Source organism: Diabrotica virgifera, chromosome 7 (assembly GCF_917563875.1).
Source record: "Diabrotica virgifera virgifera chromosome 7, PGI_DIABVI_V3a".
Lineage (NCBI taxonomy): Eukaryota > Metazoa > Arthropoda > Insecta > Coleoptera > Chrysomelidae > Diabrotica > Diabrotica virgifera.
In genome coordinates, this window is record NC_065449.1 from 147,871,958 (window position 1) to 147,897,595 (window position 25,638).

Genomic DNA, 25,638 nt, shown 5'->3' on the forward strand with positions numbered 1-25,638 from the left:
ACTTATTCTTAGCATTCGGCAGTACATCCACATTTCGAATAAATTCAGTTTGTTGACGTTATACTGTTTTAATGTCCAAGTCTCAAAGCCATATAGTAATAGAGACCACACATAACACTTTAGTGTTCTCAATCTTATTGTGACCGAGAGCTTGTGGTTACTCATGTTTATACAACCAGACCTTGCTAATTTCTTTTAAGTGGTCTAGCTGACTATTTAGCTCTCTGCCCAGGTATATGAAGCTTTGGGAACTCTGAAGGGTGATAGCATTTATTTGTATGTTGGGTGTAATTTGTTCATGGGGGTTCTTGTGGAATACCATGATTTTGGTTTTGGAAAAGTTAATGTCCAAGCAAAGACTGTGATTTTCTTTTGATAATATGTTCATTAATATTTTTAGTTGGTCTTCTGTTTCCGCTAATACTATGGTGTCATCGGTATATCTTACATTGTTACTGATGATTCCAGTGACTCTGGCATATTCAGGGTGATCTTCAAGAGAAGCTCTGATGATATGTTCGGCATAGACATTAAATAATAGAGGGGACAGAATGCAATTCTATGTTTACGTAATTGGTGTTTCCGTTGTCTGTTCGAACTCATCCTGTGTGGTTCCAGTATGTATTGCTTATGATACCTATGTCGTGTCCGTCCAACCCTACTTCTTTTAGCACCTCAAATTTTTGTATCTGATGCGGTCGAAGGACTTTCTATAATCGACAAAGCACCCTTACAGCCGTTTTTGAACCTCAAGATACCTTTCAGCCACTAGACATATTTTATTATATACGCGTAGAAATGATATTTAAAGATTTCTACTAGTAAACTTAAAGAAACACAACATAAATTGTTTCATTTAGTTTGTATAAGTGAATTATAAAGCGTTTTTATGAAACAAACTTATCAGAATCATACTTTAACTGTAATCGAATGAAGATGGCATTTTGGCATAAATTGGTAACACTTATTTGACAGTTGCGGTGTTGACACTTCAGATTTAATTTTTTTATTTACCGTAACGTAAGACTATTACTTAATTCTGTTTTCTATTTATAATGTTTTTATTTATTTACATTGAATATTAATTTATTTTGTTGTTTAATCCACTTCTGCAAGAATTATGTGATATATTTGATTTAAAAGGAGTTCAGGAACTTTTTGTAATTTGGCACCTACATCTCTGACGTAGATAGTGACGTACAACGATATTTATACAGTACCAACCATATATCTTTTAAAAATATCCGAAAACGGTTGGTTAAAGATAAGCTTTCTGAAAGTAAATAAAGCTCATTGTCCTAACATTTACCTGATTTAAGGAGAATGCAGATATAGAATCTTGTTCTTTATGAATAATTCTGACAGGTTCTAAAACAGTCGGTTCAGGATGGGGTAAAATTTCTTCTACCGCACCAGAATATCTTCTTTTACCAAATACTGCTCTTATAAATATATCTTGGACTGATTCTTGACGAACTAAATACGTCCAGAGGTGCCTAGCTGCTGCAGCTGAACTTTTACCACTGAACGGCGTGTTGTGAGGTTCCAAAAGTTGCCTGAATCACAATAAACAACATTATTATGTATGCATGCTATAATTTACAATACTGCACACAGAACAAAATTGGATAAAAAATTGCTGTCGAACTAATCAGGTCTTGCGCTCGCGTTTTTACCGCTCACGTAATGCCTTAAAAATAATGATTTTAGCAAAAAAAATAAAAGAGATCAAAATTGTATAAAATTTGATTCTGTTCATTTTCGTATAGGTACATTTTTGTCGTAAACTAATAATAAACGAAATCATTCAATAATTATGCTCTAACTGTCACTATTTCCCTCCCTTAACTCGGAAAATATCAACCGCACGAAAAAAATTATTGTAATAAAAGAAATCATAGAAAATTGGATTTTCAACAATTTCCGTCCTTACACTTTTTGTCGAAAAGTTGAAAATGGCGGAAATATTGAGTAAAAACGGTTCTCCTTTAAAATCAAGCTGGCTGCTAACGCAACGGCAGAATTCAGTTGCGATTTTAAATTTACACTACTATTGACCTCCCCTAAAGATTAAAAACATAAAATTCTGGGTAGTTCGGCATGCAAGGTCAAATTATATATGTACCGGCTGGACTATATCTACAAGTTGGTTGGACGAGTACCCAAAGCTGAAATCAGTCGAATATTCCAGAATGAAAAGATTTCACGCAGAACCATTTATAGAAAAATAACGGAATGCGAGCAGGGAATACCATGTCTGAATCTGCCAAAAAGTAGATGGTCTGCTATTCAGTTTTTTTTAGTTTTGGACCACAGGCCAGAGAGATTGGTGAGAAGAGCAAAAAACAGAGTTTGAATGTCAAATAGGAGATTGGCTCGTCAATACAGATCTTCTAAGATTACAATATCGTTGGAATTGAGGAGGAATGGTCTTAAATATAAGGAATGGTCTTAAAATCCCCAGACAGTGGCTGCAATCAACCTTTGTAGCAATTCCCAAAAAGTCAAGTGCAACAACCTGCTCGGATCACAGAACAATATCTTTAATGAGTCACACACTTAAAACATTTTTGAAAATAATACACAGCAGAATTGTTAAAACTCTCAAATATGAAATCAGTGACACACAATTTGGCTTTAGAAATGGTATGAGCACTCGAGATGCTTTGTTCGGCTTGAATGTGCTGGCCCAGAGATGCATGGACATGAATCAGGATATGTACTTATGTTTTGTAGACTTTGAAAAGGCATTTAATAAAGTTCAACATAAAAAGCTTGTAGATATATTAAAAAGCAAAAATATTGACAGTCGTGACATGAAAATTATATCAAATATATATTGGAATCAAACTGCCAAGGTAAGAGTTAACAACCAGGACACCCAACCAAGATATCAAAATACAGAGAGGAGTCCGTCAGGGTTGCGTGCTGTCTCCACTACTTTTCAATGTCTACAGTGAAGCGGTATTTCAAGAAGCGCTCTCAGATTCAATAAAAGGTATATCTATCAATGGAGAAGTTTTGAACAACTTACGTTTTGCAGACGATACAGTGATAATAACGGATAACAACAATAATTTACAGAACGTAATGCAACGCCTTAATGAACGCTGTCATGAGTACGGACTGAAGATGAATTTAAAGAAAACTAAATGCATGATAATAACTAAATCAGCACACGCAAACATCCAATTAACTATTGAAGATACTGTGATTGAGAGTGTGGATAACTACAAATACTTAGGAACATGGATAACATCAAATGTAGACCAAACCAAAGAAATTAAAACACGTATTGAAATAGCACGTGCATCATTCATTAAACTTAAAAAGTTTCTTTGTTGTCGGGATATAAGCTTACAACTACGCCTAAGGATGCTTCGATGTAACGTGTTCTCTACTTTTCTTTATGGCTTGGAAGCGTGGACGTTGAAACAAGTCCATTTGAATAAGTTGGCCGCCTGTGAATATTGGTGTTACAGAAGAATCCTACGAATATCATGGATTCAAAGAATGTCGAACGCGGAAGTAACTAGACGGATAGGAAATCAACCGGAAATAATACTAACTATCAAAAGACGAAAACTTGAGTACTTGGGACATGTGATGAGAGGGCAAAAATACTCATTATTACAACTTATTATGCAAGGCAAAATCCGAGGAAAGCGAAATGTGGGAAGACGAAGAACATCCTGGCTTAAGAACTTACGGGAATGGTTCGAATGCAGTAGTGCAGAGCTATTTAGAGTGGCAGTCAACAGGGTCCGCATTACCATGATGATTTTCAACCTTCGATAGAAGATGGAACTTAAAGAGGAAGAATGTCTTAAATATCAAAAGAGACATAAGTGCCACAAATACTCCCCGCGCAACTCCTTCATATACCAAGATACTGCCAATCATGCCATTACTAAAGAGATACCCAAAACTAGCTTCAACAACACCACATACCCTTTGTTCCAAAAAAACGATAATGCTCCAAAGTGGCTACAGGCTCGCCCAATTGAGAAATTTTGAGCTTTACTGTCTAGAAAAGTTTATCAAGGAGGCTGGCAATCCCAAAATGATGTACAAATAAGACGGCGATTTTACGAAAAACTGAGAAAAATCAATCTAGAATTAGAAATATGCTTTATTGTCATGAAAAATTTAACAATTTTATGGACAAAGCTTACAAGAAACATAAATAAGAACAATAACAAACACAATTTACTAAAATTATATAAATCGTCAATATAAATAAAACATAATAAAGTGAAATAAAAAATCAGTAACAATCTATTGCAAAATTAAAAAAAAAATGCAAATTGCGTAATCTACCTTAAGAAATTTAATAAGTTAATAAGTTAAGCTGCTGCATATGACACTCAAATATTAAGATTCTACTTATTCATAAGAATACTGTAATTTCTTAGTTATTGGTTAAGAAACTCTGCTATCTTTCAGATAAATAGGCTTTTGTCACGTTACGGAACTTAAGGAAAGATGTTGCAGATTTAAGTTGTAGAGGGAGATGGTTGTATAGTTTTTTTGCTGAATATAATATAGATTTCTTTACTAACTCACTGGACGAGATCGGTAAATAGATGTCAAAGGTAGAATTTCTGGTGGAATAGTCATGTCTAGGTCTTGCTGGAAAGACATGTACATATATGTTTACGAATTAAGCAAACAGTTTCTAAAATATATAAAGAAGGTAGTGTTAGAATCCTGTGATCTTTGAAGTAGCTTCTGCAATGTGTTGTTCTTCTGAGGCCAAACAGATATCTTATTGCTCTTTTTTGTAATTTAAAAATAACATCGGATTGGGCAGCTGTACCAGAACCCCAAAAAGGAAGACCATATCGAAGATGGGACTCGAACAAAGAAAAATATGTTATTTTGGAAGAGGCTAAATTCATTTCGTTCGAAACAGATCTTATTGCAAAGCAAGCTGAGTATAGTTTCTTGCTTAACACATCGATATGAAGGGACCATTTAAGGTTGCTATCTAAAAAAATACCAAGAAACTTTACAGAATCAACGATACTGATCTGGCTGTTATGAAGAGGTAAGGGTTGAAGAGTTCCTCCTTTATAGGATAATGCTACTGTTTTATCTACGTTAAAAGAGAGTGAATTAGAATCGGACCAGGATTTTATTGTGAGTAGATCAGAAGTTATAGTAGCATGAAGAGTTGCGATATTTGAGTTGCTCCAAGTGATACTGGTATCGTCAGCAAAAAGAAAAACTTTTCCATCGATTTTTAAACTAGTGATGTCATTAATAAAGATAAGGAAAAGTAGAGGACCCAATACTGAACCTTGTGGTACCCCACATACAACATTTTTGAGACTAGAGTCTGTATCATTTGCTCTAACCAGTTGTTTCCTATTATTCAAGTAAGATTGAAACCAGTTCAAAGAAATACCTCGAATTCCATATAAATCTAGTTTTTGTATCAAAATGTCGTGATTTACACAATCAAAAGCTTTGGCATAATCACAAAAAACAGTGACAGTGTGCAGATTATTGTTTAATGCTTGATAAACCTCATGTAGTACAGAAAACATGGCATCGGTGGTACATTTATTGCTTAAAAAGCCAAACTGATTTTGTGATAAAATCTTGTTATCAACGAGAAAGGACATAAGCCGGGCTTTAGTGTAGGAAACAAAGGTTGAACCTTGCAAAATGGACACAAGTCCGGTTTTATTTTTTTTTCTGGTATATCAAGGGGTGCTTATTATAAGATTAACTTTTTCTGAAAAAATTTTGCCCCGGAACCCCCATTTTCACCCCTTCAAAGGAGGTAATTTGTGGTTTTTGCGAAACGTAGCCCTTCCTGTACCTTTTACAAAAAATTTCTTTTATAGAAATATGAAGAGGACTATATTTTCTACGATTTAATTTCCGACAGCATCTGTCTATCATCCACCGTTTAGCGGGGGTGGCGCCCCAAAGTTGACAAGTTTTTAAAAAAGATGTTTTAAAAAAAAATATATTTTTCCCTAACTGTAACGGAAACTAAGAAGAAATCCTGCGGCAATTATCCACAAATAATTGATTGATTTTTTGGTATAGGTTTCACTTAAGGGTAATAGCCCTTTTTTTAATTACAGGGTGTTACATTTTAAAAAACCCCTTTTTATACCATCTGAACCGTTTATGCTAGAGTAAAAAAACTTTCAGCGATTACCCATGTACTGGTGCTATTTACAAATTTGTATAATGCACCCCCATTTTTTCCCCGGAACCACCCCAAAAAAAGAAGAATTAATAAATAAAGTGATTTTCTTAGTGGTAAAGTGATAAAGTGTGTGAAGAATCCTTCACACACAATGCCGTTTATTAATATGCTTCATATATCATTTTGTGCACGTTATTATTACCCATGAATGGACACCAAAAGCGATTTCCTAGTGCAACCCCTGTAGCCAAAAAAAAAAAAAAATAAAATAGGAGGTTGAAAATTTTTTTTTGTTTTTTGCTTTTTGATCCATATGGGCATATGCTTCATGAATAGTGCTTTTCAAAAATATATATGGTTATTGCAACATCCCTGCGGAAACCGGAAAAATCTGCGGATCAGATTTTTATAACTGCTTTAACCTTCGGATGACCAAGGGGGTAAATTTGGACCCCAATGCATGTTTTTATTTAATAAATTCAGAAATATTTTCAATTTTAAACTCCTTATTTTTTTATTTGACTTTAATATCATTCTAGATACCCTCATATTTTGTAATAAAAAAAATTCCCTATATTTTACGAAAAAAAAAAATATTTTCTGAATTTGGGGTCAAAGACGAACTCCCTTGGCCTTCCATATTCCAATTTTATATTGAGTAAATACCATCTATTATGTGAGTAGTATGTAAGAAACCTTTCAATATTGAAAAAAAAATTGTTTGTTAAACCTGTGGCGACGTAATTAGTGTATATTTTAAAATTTCTTTAGTTCTAAGTTCAGAATGATGATTCCTGTTTTTGTTCAGTTGTAATTAAAAATATGTTTTACTAATGTTTATTTATAATTTATTGATACAATAGTAACATTAAAATTACGAATACATTATTACATTTCTTAAAACAACTTCATTTTTTGTCAATTGTCATTTTTGACGTGGGGTCATTTTTTACCCCCGTTGGTTATCCGTGTAACAAAAAAAGATTGGTCATCGGAAGGTTAAAGAACACCGCACACATCTTATGGAAAATATAATGTCACTCAAATGAAATAAAAATTACATGAATAGATTAGTTTTGAAATTACACTAATTTCGTATCATTGCGTCAATTCTATATTTTGAATAATTAGAGCGTAAATTGATATAAATAAATCTAAAATCAAATGGAAATGTACGTGTGTCAAAGAGAGAAAAAAGATATTCTAAGGCCGATGCCACATTATGCGTTTTGAACGGATGCGGTGAAAACGCATCCGTTTCCAACGCAACCGGACCGACCTGTCACACTATGCGTTTAGTCTGGTGCAGGTAGTAAGCGCGTACCGATGACTCAAAACGCATCCGCTTCCAACGCAACCGGACCGATCTGTCACACTATGCGTTTTCACCGGATGCGTCGGAAACGCATCCGGTCAAAACGCATAATGTGGCATCGGCCTAATGCGGTACTCTATAAATCATTTTGAGGGATTAAGGCAGAGGCTTACTCTTATCTCATCTTATTGTTATTGATAATAACGTAGGTATATTTTGGTCAGTCGTACTTCCTCTAATCTTATGTCATTCTGAGTAAACCCTTGTGAATAGCCACTACACTAATATTATTTATGAATGACAGTTTTATGAACTTCAAGAATTTGATTTAGCTAAACTTTAATTACAATTAACGCCGTTAATAATGATAATTCAGAATTGGCGCAATGATACGAAATTCTTTAAATTACGAGATCAATTTATTCATGTAACTTTTATTTCATGTGAGTGACATTAAATTTTCCATAAGATGTGGATGGTGTACTTTCTGTGATTAAAATTCCCTCTCAGTGTGATGACTCACTAAGCACAGTACTGCTTACAATTTGCTTGTTTAGATAATACACGGAGGTATTTTTAATCCTAGAGGTGGACTAAAACACTAATGGATAAAAATATTTACCTATATTTCTGTATAACTGGACCGTGCGAGTTTTCAACAAAACATCCAGGTATATACTCGGGTGGCGTTTGTTTGCTTTCAAGCTCCTTCTTTAAACTTTCTTGCCAACACGTCAACTTCCTTAAGCTACTGTGAATCAACGGACTGGCCACTGGCAGTTCGGATGTTTCCAAGCCAGCAACCTAACAAAATAATATTTTAAAAACGAGGAATGGGTTGCACGTGTGAGTCCATCTCAAATGGGTTGCAGAAATAAAATTCAGCCTTACTAGTCCAGGGCGCATCTGTTTTGAGATGGACGTTGAGAGGTGACTCAAATTTTTCTGCAGAAATTGCTTGAAAATAAATCAAATAATAATATTTGAGTTATCCTCCCTCTCAAAAAGGTCCGGAACATTGTTTAAATAATCAAAATGGCAAAAAATGAAGGAAAAATTCGATTTTATTCTTCGTTTTTTGATTATAACTTTAAAAGTATTCATTTCCGAGAAAAGTTGTACCAACATAAAAGTTGCGTAATTAAATTTCCTACAATATAGAATTGGTTAAAAATTTAAAAAATTGTCACCCTAGTTGCAAAATAGCAATAATTGCGAAAAAAACATACAAAATCAAGTATTGGCATTTTACGTTTTTCAACCATTTATGCTACACTTAGGACCTTCATATTTCACCCAGAAAAACTTTATGATACAATAAAAGAATACTGTAAATGTCATTAAGATCGGTTCAATAAATTTTGCAAAATAAATTTCGCAATCCAGCTTTCGCAAAAAAATTCATTTTTTCAAAATGTTACAGGACCGAAAATAAAGCAGATAGCAAGTTGAAATTTTTTTTGCTTATAAAAGCGTACTGTATCTTTCATTTGCAACTTGCAAAATTAATATCGATTAACTACCACGGCGTCAGGAAATTTTTTAAATAAACATTAATTTTTGGTGCTACGCGCAGGACAGCGGTGTTCGATTCACACAAGTTGATTTCCACCAAAATTTCTTCCAATCTTTATCTAATAATATATTATTTTCTTACTCTATATTTTGTTGTATTTTAAAATTTTAATTCCACAAAAATCAAACTAATTTTATTATTGTTTGTGAAATATTGTTTAAACAATTGCATATATTTAAAAATAATAAACTTTTATTCTCAAGTTAAAATATATGAACAAAGAAAGTTTTTGCTAATAAAAGTGTTATTTCAAAGCATAGAGTATGTGTTTTTATTTTGCAATAAACAAATTTATTTATTTACATCGAAATGTAATAAAGATTAAAATGTATCAATCATTATCAAAGGTCATTGGAATGACCAATCAGAGCAAACTATCCGCTGTCCTGCGCGTAGCACCAATAATTAATGTTTATTTAAAAAAATTCCTGACGCCGTGGTGTTAATCGATTTTAATTCTGCAAAATTGCAAATGAAAGGTACAGTACATTTCTATAAGCACAAAAAAATTCAACTTGCTATCTGCTTTATTTTCAGTCCTGTAACATTTTTAAAAAATGAATTTTTTTTGCGAAAGCTGGATTGCGAAATTTATTTTGCAAAATTTATTGAACCGATCTTAATGAAATTTACCGTATTATTTTACTGTATCATAAAGTTTTTCTGGGTGAAATATGAAGGTCCTAAGTGCAGCATAAATGGTTTAAAAACGTAAAATGCGAATACTTGTTTTTGTATGGTTTTTTTCGCAATCATTGCTATTTTGTAACAAGGGTGACTATTTTTTAAATTTTTAACCAATTCTATATTGTAGGAAATTTATATACGCAACTTTTATGTCAGTACAACTTTTCTCGGAAATGAATACTTTTAAAGTTATAATCAAAAAACGAAGAAAAAAATCGAATGTTTCCTTAATTTTTTGACATTTTGATTATTTAAACGATGTTCCGGACCTTTTTGAGAGGGAGGATAACTCAAATATTATTATTTGATTTATTTTCAAGCAATTTCTACAAAAAAACTTGAGTCACCTCTCAACGTCCAAATGTACTAATATTTTTACAGATGCGCCCTGGTCTATACTCACAATCTGTTTTATTCAGTCAAACGGACCACCGGACCGGTTTCGGGAATTACATCTTCAGGTCTTCGGTAAAAATTCACTCAAAATGATGCCAGTTCAAGCAATATAGTGAGGTTGGGAAGCAAAATATTGTTTTAAATAAAAAAAAATAATAATTGATCTGAATTGTTTGTGTTACCTATGTGTTATTTATTTATTTAATGACAATTTTTGGTAAATGACATGGTAGGGTGTTCCGAAAAAACCAAAGTTTAAAAATGTTGATCTCCTCGGTTGTTTTCTGGTGATGGGTAGCCTATAAACCCCCAATTTCAAATTTCAGCCCAAAATGTGAGCCACGACCCTTGTCACAAGCCCCTCAAAAGATTATTTTTTGAGTTTTTCAAAGATTTTTAATTATTTTTCTTTTCTCTTTTTTTATCTCCCCGGTTGTTTTTTGGTGATGGGTAGCTTATAAACGCTCAATTTCAAAGTTCAGCCCAAAATGTAAACCCTAACCCTTGCTTGTCCCCCTTGCTTGCCCCCAAAAATTTTTTTTGGGCTTTTCATAGACTTTTAATTATTTTTAATCTTTAACTTTTACGTAAGAAAACAAACAAGTAAACTCAGTTTTAAATTTTATTTACATATACGCCCAGAAAAACAAAACATAAGCCACGTTAACAAGTTTAATATGGGGATTAAAATATAATAAATATTACCCATTTTTCACGTTTATTGGTATTTCTCAAAATATCTTGAGTACCTAACTATTAAAATTATTCTCGTTAAAAATCAACACATTTTTTTAACTAATTCCACCTCTATATAATAAGGAATAAACAAAGTTGTTACAAATAATTAATCTAAATGGAGAATAGTATAACTATATATATAGTTTTAACTACATCAGTAAAAGTTTGTTTAAAGGTTAATAGAAGATGCCTTTCTGAAATCGGTAAACCACTTTCTGTGATTTTCAACTATGCTTAACACACTTTGCTTGCTTTTTTCATTTCCGATTTCAGAAAGGCAACTTTAATTAACAGACAAGGCGAAAACGGCGGTTCCGTGGGGAAAAATATTCCCAAGAGATTTTTTTGCATAATCACATTCGTAAGACATCCCAGACTAAGGTTCAAGAAGTAGCCCACGTGAAAAGTGGTTCAATTTTTGAAGTTATACTTCTTTAGGCGCGATTGAGAGTAAAATTTCATAATACTGCGCGCATGCGCACACGGACAGTATGGCGTTTAGTTACTAAATCTTTCAAGTTATGTATAAATATATCAGTGCAAGAAAAGGTGTGAAAAGAATATATTAGTGTTTTTAGTAAATATATTTATTATAATTTTTGTGTCTTTGGATTTGTCTGCCTCAAGAGTAAGATGAGTATTATTAAAACATTTTATTGTGTATTTATTATATTTCACCTTGTCTGTTTGTTACCGTGATTTGTCATTAGGTACGTCCGAAGCGATACAGACACAGTCCTCGTAGCGTATTTGGTATAGCATTCGGCCAGAGATCGAGAGGTCTTGAGTTCGAATCCGGAGCAATCCTATACCTTTTTTTTATTTTTTTGAAAGCGGTAAGCACAAAATTAGTTTGGTGTTTAAAAAAAATTAAAACAAACTGTTTAAAGTATTTTTATTTTTAAGAAATCTATAGAAGTATAACTTCTTACGTGCGTACAAAGTACACACATGATTTTTTTTTAACAATTTTTTTAATCAAATTGCAGAAATCAATAATTTTGGCTCGGAGAATTTTTTTAGATTTTTTGGACCATTCTGGACAAAAAAGGTCTCTTATAATTTTTCTCTAAAGTGGATCTTTTTCGAGTTATAAGCAATTTAAAATTTGAAAAACGCAAAAATGACCCTTTTTAAGACAAGAATCTACAGGTCGAGCAAGTCTCGTAAATTTCACGATTGCGAGCCACGCTTCACGCAACCGTGTTTGCGTACTTGTGTTTCGAGTTGCGTGGTCGTGCGGAGTTATATTTACCAAATTTCATAGAAGAGTGGGTGGGGCCAAATTTAAATATAATCGTTTCTATCTACTGATTCATAATAATAATATGTAGGTATACTATTCTCAATATGGTTACTGGGTGTAAAAGATAAATCTTATTCTATCTGTTCTTCATGAGTTTTAGATAATTTTAGTTGTATTTCTTTGTAATTTTGTGTTGTACAAAGATTAATTTAACATTTTCTCTGGAAGTATTAATTTAGAAAGATAATATGCTTCATTGGTGTTGTGTTTTGAAGTGTGAAATGCAAAGTAATTGTGATAAAGTCAAGATAAAGTTCACTTTTAAACTGAACTAAATAAGGTATCTGAGAGACAACAATGGTTAAATGCAATACAATGTACAGGTTTTACTAGCGAAATGAAAATTTTCCTGTCCTGTCTGCTGTAATCATTTTATATCTGGTAAGTTACAATTACAACAGTAACGATTTTTGAAGATGTTAACATTTTAATCTTATAGGAAAATAGGAAAACCAGCCGACTTAATCGATAATAACAATCTCCAGATTGGGTTCCTTCAATAAATATGGGCTATAAACACAATGAAATAAGTTCCCCAAAATCTAAAATGGAGTGGTATCAAAGGAGAATTAAAGGAAAAAATATTCATATTGAAATTATTTATAAGGCACTGGACTGTCTTAAATTCTACAATAATACTAGGTGGGTAAATGATTTTAGACATTTTTCATTAAGAGTAGATTAAGATTAAGTAGATTTTCATTCAGTAGATTTAAGACTTGTTTACACGGGTAGAGTAATGATGCAAGTACTTGATAGAGTAGAGTAACTCTACCTGTAAAAATGCTCAGCACAGTAGAATAGCTGGTAGAGTGTATAGTTGGAGTTAAAGTAGAGTGACTAGCAACCTATGGCAAAGTAACTACTCTATGACCACCACTACTGCCAAAATGTCTACTCAGCTGCACACTCTACCCATGGAACACGCTCAATTACGGCAGAATAGAGTAGGTAGGAGAGTACATGGGGGCGCTGTCATTCTGGCTGGAATTGTGTTTTGTGTAAATAGTGAAAATGAAGTTCACCGAAGATGAAACTTTAAAACTTGTAGAGCTATAATACGGCGAATACCAGTGTTTATGGAATTTAGGTAGTGTATACTACAGAAATAAAAGTTTGCAGCAAGCTGCGCAGGATGAAATCGTCGAAAGAATGGCAAAGGGGGCTTTGGAGTAAACGAGCTTAAGCAAAAAATTAAGAATTTAAGGTGCACTTATAATCAAGAGTGTTTAAAAATACAAAAATCGGTTTCACTATACTAGCATCAGTACTATACTTGTACTCTCCTCATGTGAATGGTATCAAGCCATTTTTGGTAGAGTACTACCTCTACTCTCCTCAAAACTCTACCCATGTAAACAAGTCTTTAGAAACAGTGGAAAATGAGGTAGCTAGTAGAGTAGTAGTAGAGTAAAATATACTGGTTTAGCAAATTACAATGTTTTAAGTTAATACAGTAGCGATCAACAGGTAGCCAAAACGTGTTCCTGTAATTTTGAATATTTTTTCGAAGTATTTGGCACACGTATTCGTAAAATAATAAAGAATGGCGGTACAGAGCCCAATTTGAAAAATATATTAATATGTGGAAATTACTCTGTAATTATACAATATTTAAAAAACGAGCCTGTACCGCCATTAAGAAGAACAAAAAAATACACTTTCTTCAAATAAACTTTTTTATCCGATGCCTAGATTTTGTGTAATTTTGGAACTACTAATGAAATAAAAAATTTTAGTAGTTCCAAAATAACACAAAATCGGATAAAAAAGTTGTATTTGAAGAAAGTGTATTTTTTGTTCTTCTTAATGGCGGTACAAGCTCGTTTTTTTATATTGTATTTAATTACAGAGTAATTTCCACATATTAATATATTTTTCAAATTGGGCTCTGTACCGCCATTCTTTATTATATTAAGAATATGTGTGCCAAATATCTCGAAAAAATATTCAAAATTACAGCCGCAATCTTGGAACACATTTTCGCTACCTGTTGATCGATACTGTTTCCTCTTAAGATAGTTTTAATAGTTATTTATGATATAAGTATTAAAAGTACAATTTTAAGACCCGCATGTGAAAGTTAACTTGAAAAAATAATTTTATTAATGTTTTGACTTCCACATCAGATGTCATTGTCAAAATACAAAATATTCATTATTATTAGGTTTATTCTAGCAAACAGTCAAACTAGTCAAAAACCGTCAGCAAACAGTTGGTCAGTAAAAGAACATAATACAGTCACCAGTGCGATCCCCTCTACTCGCGCTGGTCCACTATTCGCTGATGGTTTCAAACTGTTTGAAACTGATGCTAGAACAAACCTATTATTATTATGCATATCATTATCTGTAAATAATATTTCTTCTGATTGTTAATTGTAAAGGATAGAAAAATTACCATTTATTTTATTTTTTTTTTTAGAATCAGCTGAGAGAAGTGGTCTACAAAAAACCAGGAAGGAAACGGAATATGTGGCTACGAAAGGCAAAAGAAAGGTTTACAAAGCAAATGTGACACATTTTTTTGAAATATTTAGGAATATCAGTAAATTGCATTAAAAAAATGTATGAAAAGATTTTGTTCAATAAAAATGTTTATATTTATCAAGGATGTATTATTTGGTATGGCCACATATCGTCAGTGATGTAATAATACATCCTATCTGTTTTTTTTTCATGAGTTTTGTAAGAGAAACTAAAAACTTGTCTTAGGGTCACCTCCTGTTTTCATATGATATTTTTTGACTTGTTTTGTAGTAAATTAAACTATCTATGAACTACAAAACAAGTCAAAACTTACATATGAACACAGGAGGTGACCTTAAAACATGTTTTTCCATCTCTCATACAAAACTCATGAAAAAACAGATAGGAGGTATTGTCACATCAGCAAGGATGTACAGTGATGAGTGCCCTAATAACCGGCAAAATATGGGCAACATATTTAGTTGTGAGATAAAAAGAAATGAAACTAGTCGAGCTGGGAAATTTAGCGAAATTAACCTTTAAATTTACGTTATATTGATCCCACCTTTACACATATCGGAGGAGTATGTCAACTAAAATTGTCACTGTGACAGTGGTAGTTTCCAAACTCGTCTGATACGTCTGAAGGTGGTACACAATCAATACAATCTAAATGTATACAATGTCTTTTTATCTCACTACTTAATACATCTTTTGTGCTATTTTGCCGGTTATTAGAGCGCTCATCACTGTATTTCTGGTATATCCAGGGAATGTCTACAAAATATATTTTGAATGTCCAGAGAACATTCGTGGACATTCATGGAATGTTCCAATAAGACATTCAGGTAATGTTTAAAATGCTGACACAGGATTTTCCTGGGATGTTCAGGGAACATGTTTTCGGGGATATTCCAGGAATTTTTCAATGTCTGTGTACCTTCTATGGACCTATATGGAATATTTTGGTGTTATTACCGCCGCACTCCACTTGCGATTTGTAATCAGGAAGATTGAACACATTGTTTCAAATACAAGTCAATCCATTTGTGACTAAATAATCATGGATTGACTTCTATTTGAAAGAATGTGTTCAATCTTCACAACTACAAATCGCAAGTGGAGTCCGGCGCTTAGGGCTACTTCCTCTTTGGTATTATGTATTATACTACATAAATCAGGAACTTTCCTTCTAAATATATGTATGCATCTTGGCCATCAAACATATTCTTCGAAACATTTTTTTAAGGGGTTACATAGGTCTTGTGGGTAAAAAAAGTGACTTTTTAAAAAACGATATCTCGAAAACTAAAATTTATTTTTATTTATAATTGGAACATGTAAAAGTATAGTACTTAAGGTAGTCTCAAAAAAAGTTTCAGCCAAAAATATTCATTTTTGTAGAGTTTAAGTTTTTTTTGCGTTGGCAGCATAACTAAGTCCAGTCTCATCTGAAATCAAAAAGTTTCTTGTAGTTTATACCTCTGGCTAGAATATGAACGAAGGAATTAAAAAAATGAAATTTGAAGATTTTACATAAGTTTAAACACATTTTTGACCCCAATTTTTCTCATTTTTAAAGTAGTTTTTTTTTATAAAACAAAAATGACCTCAACTAATAAAAAATCCTTTGTTCATTCACTAGCCAGAGGTATAAACTACAAGAAACTTTGATTTCAGATGAGACTGGACTTGTTATGCTGCTCACCGCAAAAAAGGGCTGTTGTCGAAAAATTGCAGTCAACTCTACAAAAATGAATATTTTTGGCTGAAATTTTTTTGAGAGTACTATACTTTTACATGTTTCAATTATAAATAAAAATAATTTTTAGTTTCCAAGATATAATTTTTTTAAAAAGTCACATTTTTTACCTGCAAGACAACAACTTGTTGATTTCAAATTGTAACAGTTGTTTTGCAAAGTATGCTGCCCTCTTGTATTTTCTGTGTTATCTTCATCATACAATTACTTCATCTAAAAATTTTCTGCGAAAAAAAATAAACCAAAAGTTTAACCACCTTCACACCGCAGAATCAAGTTACACAAATTTTCCAACACCTCACCTGACACAGCGTCTCAAGTACGATTGCGCGAATTGGTAAATATAACTCCGCACGACCACGCAACTCGAAACACAAGTACGCAAACACGGTTGCGTGAAACGTGGCTCGCAATCGTGAAATTTACGAGACTTGCTCGACCTGTAGATTCTTGTCTTTTTAAGACTTAATAACTCTGTTAAAAATTATTATTATGAAAGTTAGAAAGTGACTAAATCAAAATTTAAAACCTCCGCTACATGATCCTGAAGAAATCTGTGTTATAAATTTATTACTAATCTGTTATTTTTAAATAATAACAATGGGCGGTTAGATCGTATTGACGCGGCTGTAAATGTGAGTGCAAGTAAGATGCACAATTGGACTGCCGGAATGGCATCTCTTTTACGTGCATGGCGCTCAGTATTATTACTTAAAAATAACAGCTTAGTAATAAAATAATGACAACAATTTCTTCAGGATCTTGTAGGGGGGGGGGGGGGGGCATTAAACTTTGATTTAGTCACTTTCTGACTTTCATAATAATAACTTTTAACCGAGTTATTAAGCTTTGAAAATCGCCATTTTTCGTTTTTTTCAATTTTAAATTACTTATAACTCGAAAACGATCACCTTTAGAAAAAAATTATAAGAGACCTTTTTTATCCAGAATGGTCCAAAAACCTACAAAAAAATTGTCCGGGCCAAAAATATTAAATTTTATGGGGGTTTTGTTCCCTTCAACCCCCCCCCCCCCAAACTTCTGTGTACGTTCCAATTAAATTATTATTGTAGCACCATTAATTCAACACAGTGTTTTTAAAACTTTTTTGTCTTTTAGTACTTTTTCGATAAGCCAGTGTTTATCGAGATATTTTGAATATTTGTCGAATCCACCACATATTTTGTATATGGTTAAGTACGATTATAGACCTGTTATTAATCTGAAAATTTATTTATAATTTACATTTTTAGGTATATTTTAAAAAAGAAGCCGCATCTCGATAAAAGGTGACTTAACAAAAAAAGGCTAAGAGGAAAAAAGTTTTAAAAACACTGTTTAACTAATGGTATCACAATAATAGCTTAATTGGAACGTACACAAACATTTGGGGGGGTTTAAAGGAACAAAATCCCAATAAAATTTTTATGTAAATATATTAAAAAAGAAGCCGCATCTCGATAAAAAACTGGCTTATCGAAAAAATAATAAGAGTCAAGAAAGGTTTAAAAACGTTGTGTTTAACTAATGGTACCACAATAATGAATTAATTGGAATGTACACAAAAGTTTGGGGGGGGGGGGGGGTTTAAGGGAACAAAACCGCCATAAAATTTTTATGTGGTGGACAAATTTCACTATTTATGTTTTAAGATGTTCCTGCCATAAGAATGATACATGTCCATTTTCAATAAAAAATATCTAATAGTTTTCGATATATTGAAAAAAATTGATTTTCATTTTTTAACTTCAAAGGGCTGTAACTTTTTTTATGAATACATTTGTACTAAGGTAAGTTAGGTTCAATCGAACTGAACTATTTTTGACCCTAGAATGTGTGGTATAATTTATGACCAATCTTTTCGGGACACCCTGTATAATTAGTTGGAAAAATGTGTTGTTTTTTGTTTTTTTAACGAGAATAATTTTCAGTTAGGCACTCAAGATATCTTGAGAAAGACCAATAAACGTGAAAAATGGTAATATTTATTATAGTTTAATCCCCATATTAAACTTGTTATCATGACATATGATTTTTTTCTGAACCTATGTGTAAAATAAAATTTAAAACTGAGTTTACTTGTTTGTTTTCTTGCAAAAAGTTATAGATTAAAAATAGGTAATTAAAAATCTTTGAAAACAAAAAAAAATTTGGGGGACTTGGGACAAGGGTTGGCATTTTTGGCTGAAATTTGATATTGACGGTTTATAGGCTACCCATCACCAGAAAACAGCCGGGGAGATCAACATTTTTAAACTTTGGTTTTTTCGGAACATCCTAATGACATGGTTTCTTAAGGAAATAACATAAAATTAAAGCCACATGTTATTAATGTACTATGGTACAGAATTGTGAGGTCGTTTGGATAAAATTAGCAACAGACACAAACAATAATAAAATACACAAAAAATGGGTCATACACTAAACAAAACACCACACGAACTTAAAGTTTAAAAACTGTAAATTGAACTACATGTGGGGGCTTTTTGTAATAAGGAGAAAATATACTTTTTTTTCATCGCCGGAATCGGGACACGTAAATCTCATTTAGGTTCTATTGCCTCTTCAAGGTTGGGTTTTTTTTTGAGTGTAGATAGAGACACCCAAGAGTAGCAGAAAGTCCGCGCTCACGCCGTCCCCAAGACGAGTTCTTCTTTGTTTTTTTGTTTCAGCTATGGTACCAAGCCTGCGACGAAAATACAAGTCTCTGGAACAAACGGTCCTTTTCGATTTTTGGTTTTATTTTTTGGCAAGCGCGTGTAAGTTAGCTGTGGCTAGATCCTCTCCTAATTTTTGAAAAATACAAAATGTTACTTGGACGATATTTTATGTTATGGAAAATCATTAGAAGAATTTTATCAAAATGTGATTGAAGTCCTTAAAAGGCTAGAACAATATAATGTTAACCCGGCATTGGTAGCTATATGAGATTTTCTCTCGCGGTTTCAGAATATTGGCACAACTTTTTCCCTGGTAAATTACACATGCTTTAGTTTCTCTAGTCTCCTAATTATTCTTCATCTACAATCGAATAGACTGGTCTGCTCAGATCGTGGTTCAGTTGACTTAGTATGGCCCGATTGTTAAGTTAGTGCGCTTCACGTGAGATATTCTCTCATCGCGCGACCATCGTGTATAATATTATTTAGCATTATATTTTATAGCATTATTTTAAATTGTAGCATTACTTTATTTTGTATGTATTTGCAATATAAATCGTGCAAAGATAATTTTAGAACTTGCCCTGTTGCAGGACAATAAAATAAAGGTACTAGTACAGTTTTGAAATTTATATTGAAATATAAAAATTATTTCTACATTTTTATATTAGATTAAAATGTACAAGCGCACAATGTACAATCATTGTGTAAAGCTAATAATAACTTTGTTAAGTTTAAAATCTATTTTGACAATTTTATTTCGTAAAAAAAGGCAAAATTGGATATGTGAGACAAAATTTCAAGCGCGACCACTCACGTAAAAGCGAACCTAGCAACCAATGCCGGGTTAAAGTCAATCATAAAAAATGCAAACTCTATTGCCAATGCCGATGAGTTGTCACGGTTACCTTTAAAACAACAAACTGAAGTCGATGACTATATTTTTTCGTTTAGCTTACAAGTCGGAAAAATGAAAGAATACCCATGAACGATCACATCAATCACTTATTTTCTATTTGCTGTCTTTTTCTATAAATAACAAACGTTTGTTATAGAAAAAGACAGCAAATACAAAATAAGTGATTGATGTGATCGTTCATGGGTATTCTTTCATTTTTCCGACTGTATATGATATTAAAAAGCTACTAACAAAAATTCATTACTTCTGAAAGTCAAGTTGTCGGGTAGGCCTAATAGTGTTGAGGATGATAACTTAAAAACCGTTTTTAAACTACGGAATAAATGATCAGTTGAACAGTTAAAATAAAATAAGCCCAAAATACTCATCGGGAACGGATACAAAAGGTTTGAACTTTAATTTAGGCACTTTTTAACCTCAAAAATAATATTTTTTTCTACGACCGTTTAATAATATGCTCATTAGTCACTATTTTTTAATAGATAATAACTCCCATTACTTTACCCGTGAATAATACACTGGGGTGCAAAATTAACCGAACACTTTAAAAATGGATCATTTTTGATGTCTCGAATTTCCTAAACCTTTTGTCCGATTTAAGTGATTTTTTAATATATTATAGCCGTATTCTTTAGCAATATCGCTGTAATAGTATTGTTGCTAAACCGTTAAATTTTCATTGTATACCGGGTGTATCAATCAAACTGTGTTTTTTTTCTCAAAGTTCGCATCACCCTGTGGAATATTCTAACATTTATAAAATACTGAAATTAAAATCCAACTATAGCCTCATGTTTTCTCAACATTTTGTTTTTTGATTCATTCGCTTATGTTGGATAATAAAAAAGTTAAGTACTTTAACAACTAGCCATGTTTTTCATCAATACAGCGTGTTTTTAAATAATAATTGGCAAACTTTAAGGGGTAATTCTGCATGAAAAAATAATGACAGCTTGCTTTATCAACGATATGTCTGCAAATGCTACGTTTCCGAGATAGGGGGTGTTAAAAGTCTTCTTACAAACTGACGATTTATTTATTGCTTTAAAACCGGTTGAGGTATGCAAATGAAATTTGGTGGGTTTTAAGAAGTAGTTATTGCACATTTTTGACATACAATTAAGAATTTAATATTCACCATTCGCGCATACGGGTAATATGAGGGCTTATATTACCCGTATGCGCGCCAATGGTGAATATTAAATTCTTACTTGTATGTCACAAAAATGTACAATAACTACGTCTTAACACCCACCAAATTTCATTTGCATATCTCGACTGGTTTTTAAGCAATAAATAAATCGTCAGTTTGTAAGAAAAATTTCAACACCCTCTATCTCAGAAATGAAGCATTTGCGGACATAGGTTTGCCCCTTAAAGTTTGTCGCGCTTATTTAGAAACAACCTGTATTGATAAAGAACATGGCTAGTTGTTAAATTTTCTAACTTTTTTATGGTCCTACTTAAGCGAATGAATCAAAAAACAGAATGTTGAGAAAACATAAGGCTATAGTTGAGTATTAATTTGAGTATTTTATAAATGCTAGAATATTCCAGAGGGTGATGCGAAGTTTAAGAAAAAAACACAGTTTCATTGGTACACCCGGTATGGAATGAAAATTTACCTGTTTAGCAACAATATGATTACAGTGATATTGATAGAGAATAAGGCTATAACATATTAAAAAATCACTTAAATCGGACAACAGGTTTAGGAAATTCGAGTCATCAAAAATGACCCATTTTTAAGGTATCCGGTTAATTTTGCACCCCAGTGTAGTTCATTACTCACGGGCTGAAGTTACTCACGGGATGAAGTTAGATTCAAGTGGCGCATGGCACTTTTAATATACTTTTTATTAGCAAATAAAATTACTTTAACTTGTTTATTTAATAAAATAATCATTGTAATTTATATCAACAATTAACTTCGAAAAATGTTTAAAGTATTTTTAACTGTAACAATGGGTTAGTATATTTTTTACGTTTAAATTTCAACAGAGTGACGTTATTAAAAGGTAAACATAAACATTTGGGTACTAATTCCGTAAAAGGGTTTACGGATGTGAAATTTATATCAATGAATTCTGTTTCACTTACTGTTGATTGTACAATAGATTTTTATTGGGAGCAAACGTTCTTTTTCATGTAATTGTCTTAAAATATGTCTCATTTTTAAAAATCTACCGCCATTATATACCATGTCATAAATAACAGCTACTGTTTCATAAACTCAAGAAGGGTAATCCTAACAGTGTTGCCATAGTTATATAAAATATGTTTTCCTATGAAAAATAAAATCTTTCGATTTTAAAAAATGTTAGTATGTAGTTGAAAATTACATTTGTCTACTAATCCAAATAAAAAAGGTCGTAGAAAAAGTATAGTATTCTACTCGCATGTAACGGCTATTACTCACGATGATGAAGTCTGCGACACGAGCCGTAAGGTAGGCCAGTGTCGTAATTCATCATCGTGAGTAATAGCCATCATTACATGCTCGTTAAATAATATACTGATTACTCGTGCTTTTGGGCCTTGGAAATCGCCATTTTTCGTTTTTTCAATTTTAAATTGCTTATAACTCGAAAACGATCAACTTTAGAGAAAAATTACAAGAGACCTTTATTGTTTAGAATCGTCCAAAAACCCTAAAAAAATTTGTCCGGGTCAAAAATATTGATTTTTTACAATTTGATTTAAAAAATTGTTTAAACAAATTTGGGACAATTTCTCGCGTGGGCGACTTCTTGAACCTTATTCTGGGGTATCTCACGAACGTGATTATGCAAAAAAAAAACAATATTTTGAGCGTAACTCACTTACTTTTAATGTTAAAAGTTTTTTTAAAAAACAAAAATAAACCTTTTTTTAAACACTTTAAAAAAATTGTAATGAATTTACCCCAAAAAGTGCTCTGTTTTTTGGCTATTTCACATTGAAATATTCGATTTGGAATTTGACGAAGAAGAACCTACATTTCATTCGCTGCAACTCTGCTTCTACTGGGTCTGGAGACCTCACGCATACACCATTTTTTTTTTCAATTTTTTATAAGCTATATTTTTACTAAGAATATTTTTTCGCTAAAATACTTACTTTTTGAGTTATCTCCGAAAAGCCGTCCAAAAACATTTTTTTTTGGTCCCCAATTCCGGACTTATTTTGAACGTATATTTTTTAACCCCCGAGAAAGTGAAAAAACTCTATTTTTAGTGAAAAAACTCTATAGAACAAAAGTTACTTAGAATTAGTCATTTTATTCAACTACGGACTTATTTTGAACGTATATTTTTTCACTCCTGAGAAAATATTTTTCACCCCGTATTTTCCAATTTTTCTAAAATGGAGGGAATGTAGAATTGTAAACTTTTTCTTATATAATAATAGACAATTTCAACTACCTATTGCCAAATTTTCCTCCTTCCTTTATTTTTTTGGAGGTTTTCGTACAATTCTGCGTTCTGCCCCTGATCGGGCTAATAAAACCAACTCGTAGACTAGATTTTTAATAAAAAAAAACAAGGGGAAAAATGTTAGGTGCGGCGACCAAAAAAGAAGAATCATGTCATGTGGGCATGTCAACGGTCGAAAGACAACGACTGGGTGTTGTTCATTTACAAAATAAAGTTCTTTTACTTAAAATACATAACACTCGGAATAGGTATCGTTGTGCAATGAAAGTATGAAACCACAGAAATCTAGTTTCCCCCTATCCTGTGTTTTTTTTTCATTATGAACCAATCTTTTTAAATATACATTGGAGGCAAACCTTAATTCAATTGGCATAGTCAATTTAGCTCTTCCAAAAAGACGTCAGATGTAGTTCAATTTAAAAATTTTAAACTTGTCCGAAAGCGGTTTTTCACTCAATAAAACAGATTGTAAGTCTGAAATTTATTTCTACAACCATTTAATATTTTGAATGTTTTAGGTACATTCCATGTCAAATCACTCAGGCAAAAACTTTTGGATCTCCGATTTGTCTGAAACTTGGTGTATAGCTTCTGCGGGACGTAAAAATACGATATTTAAGGTAAAAATATCTTCTTCTTCTTGTTTTTTCTCAAAATGTTATTTTATGCGATTTTACAGTGATTTGGTGTTTATTTAAACAAAGTATTTTCTATCGTAAAGTATTAATGGAAACAATAATATTTTAATAGAAGGGACTCAAAAATGTCATTATATTGCATTATAATAAGTTATTTTAATTCAAAGCAAGTTTTTGATCAAATTTTATAGTGTAGAAAACGTTAAAATACCGTTTTTTACATTTTCCTCCATTCCCAAAATACATCATACTCGATTTGGCTGAAAATTTGCCCACAGATAGTCAAATCATAAGACTTTAAGTGGTTAGAAGGTATTTACAATTATTACAATTTCTTTTTAACAATTTTTGTCGTAAGGTCGATATTTTCCGAGTTAATTGTACTTACAGTAGACGCCTATATTTTTGACTATGATATTGCATGTAACTTTTCTGGTATTGTAATATAATTCAAATCCTTGTAACCATTTAAAGTCCTATGTTTTGGCTATCTGTGGGCAAATTTTCAATTTAATCGATTATGATGTATTTTGGGAATGGGGAAAAATGTAATAAACGGTATTTTAACGTTTTCTACACCATAAAATTTGATCAAAAACTTGTTTTGAATCAAAATAACTTGTTATAGTCATATAATTACATTTTTGAGGTCCTTCTATTAAAATATTGTTTTCCATTGATACTTTACGATAAAAAATGCAAATTTGTTTAAATAAATACCAAATCACTGTAAAATCGCATAAAATAACATTTTGAGAAAAAAAAGAAGAAAAAGATTTTTGACCTTAAATATCTTATTTTTACGTCCCGCAGAAGCTATATACCAATTTTCAAACAAATCGTAGATCCAAAATTTTTTTGATCCAAAATTGAGTGATTTGAGATGGAATCACCCTTTAGTATATTTGTGATGAAAAATGGTATACAAGTGAAATACTTACTGCCAAAAATTCGTTAATTTTATTATGAACAATTCTTAGGGTAGCCAATCGCAAAACCAACCACGAATAAGAGTTCGGATCAGAATGCTCGTTGTTAACTGTTTTAATGGTTTTAGTTACAGGAGCATCAAATACATCTTCGTCTTCGTCTTCTTCTTCTATATCGCTTTCTACTTCCTCAATGTAATCAATGGTTGCAGGCTAAAACATTAAGTTTCTATAGATCGAGTACTCTACATAAATAACACATAAATAAAATATATGATAAATATGAGATGAACCTAAAAATTTGAAAAACAAAGACAGTAATTAAGTTATAAATTATCTTTTAATGTGATATTAAAATTGTGCGGAATAGTAATTTATTTAGTTAAAAATATGGGCAACTCTTTGAAAACAATTTCCAAACTAGAGGTTTTAACATCAAACCTAATATTTTTGATATCATTTACGGCGAATTACAACAATACATAATAATTAAAACTACTAGACAATTGGGTCATTTTATAAAATGCATTAACTCCTTGCATAATTCGTAAAAATCATTTGGAATATGAATTTGATTATGCACTTAATGTTCCAATAAAAAGCATATATATTCATATATTTCAAAAGCGCTTTTGACACAATAAATCAGACGAAAATGA

The 25,638-nt window shown here is 32.0% G+C and overlaps 1 protein-coding gene and 1 long non-coding RNA gene across 5 annotated transcripts in view; one reads left to right on the plus strand and one right to left on the minus strand.

Moving 5' to 3' along the window:
* Positions 1–25,638, minus strand: part of LOC114335387 (dmX-like protein 2) — a 257,436-nt gene that overhangs the window by 55,560 nt on the left and 176,238 nt on the right. For all 4 annotated transcript variants that reach the window (XM_050656400.1, XM_050656403.1, XM_050656401.1 and 1 more), the window contains 3 exons: positions 24,992–25,192; positions 8,107–8,288; positions 1,310–1,556 (listed from right to left, as the gene is read on the minus strand). In XM_050656400.1, the coding sequence (XP_050512357.1) occupies positions 1,310–1,556; positions 8,107–8,288; positions 24,992–25,192 (630 nt within the window). The remainder of the gene's footprint in view (positions 1–1,309; positions 1,557–8,106; positions 8,289–24,991; positions 25,193–25,638) is intronic.
* Positions 12,194–13,349, plus strand: LOC126888288 (uncharacterized). The gene is made up of 2 exons (XR_007699488.1): positions 12,194–12,568; positions 12,627–13,349. It is a non-coding gene; the product is annotated as an uncharacterized LOC126888288 (long non-coding RNA).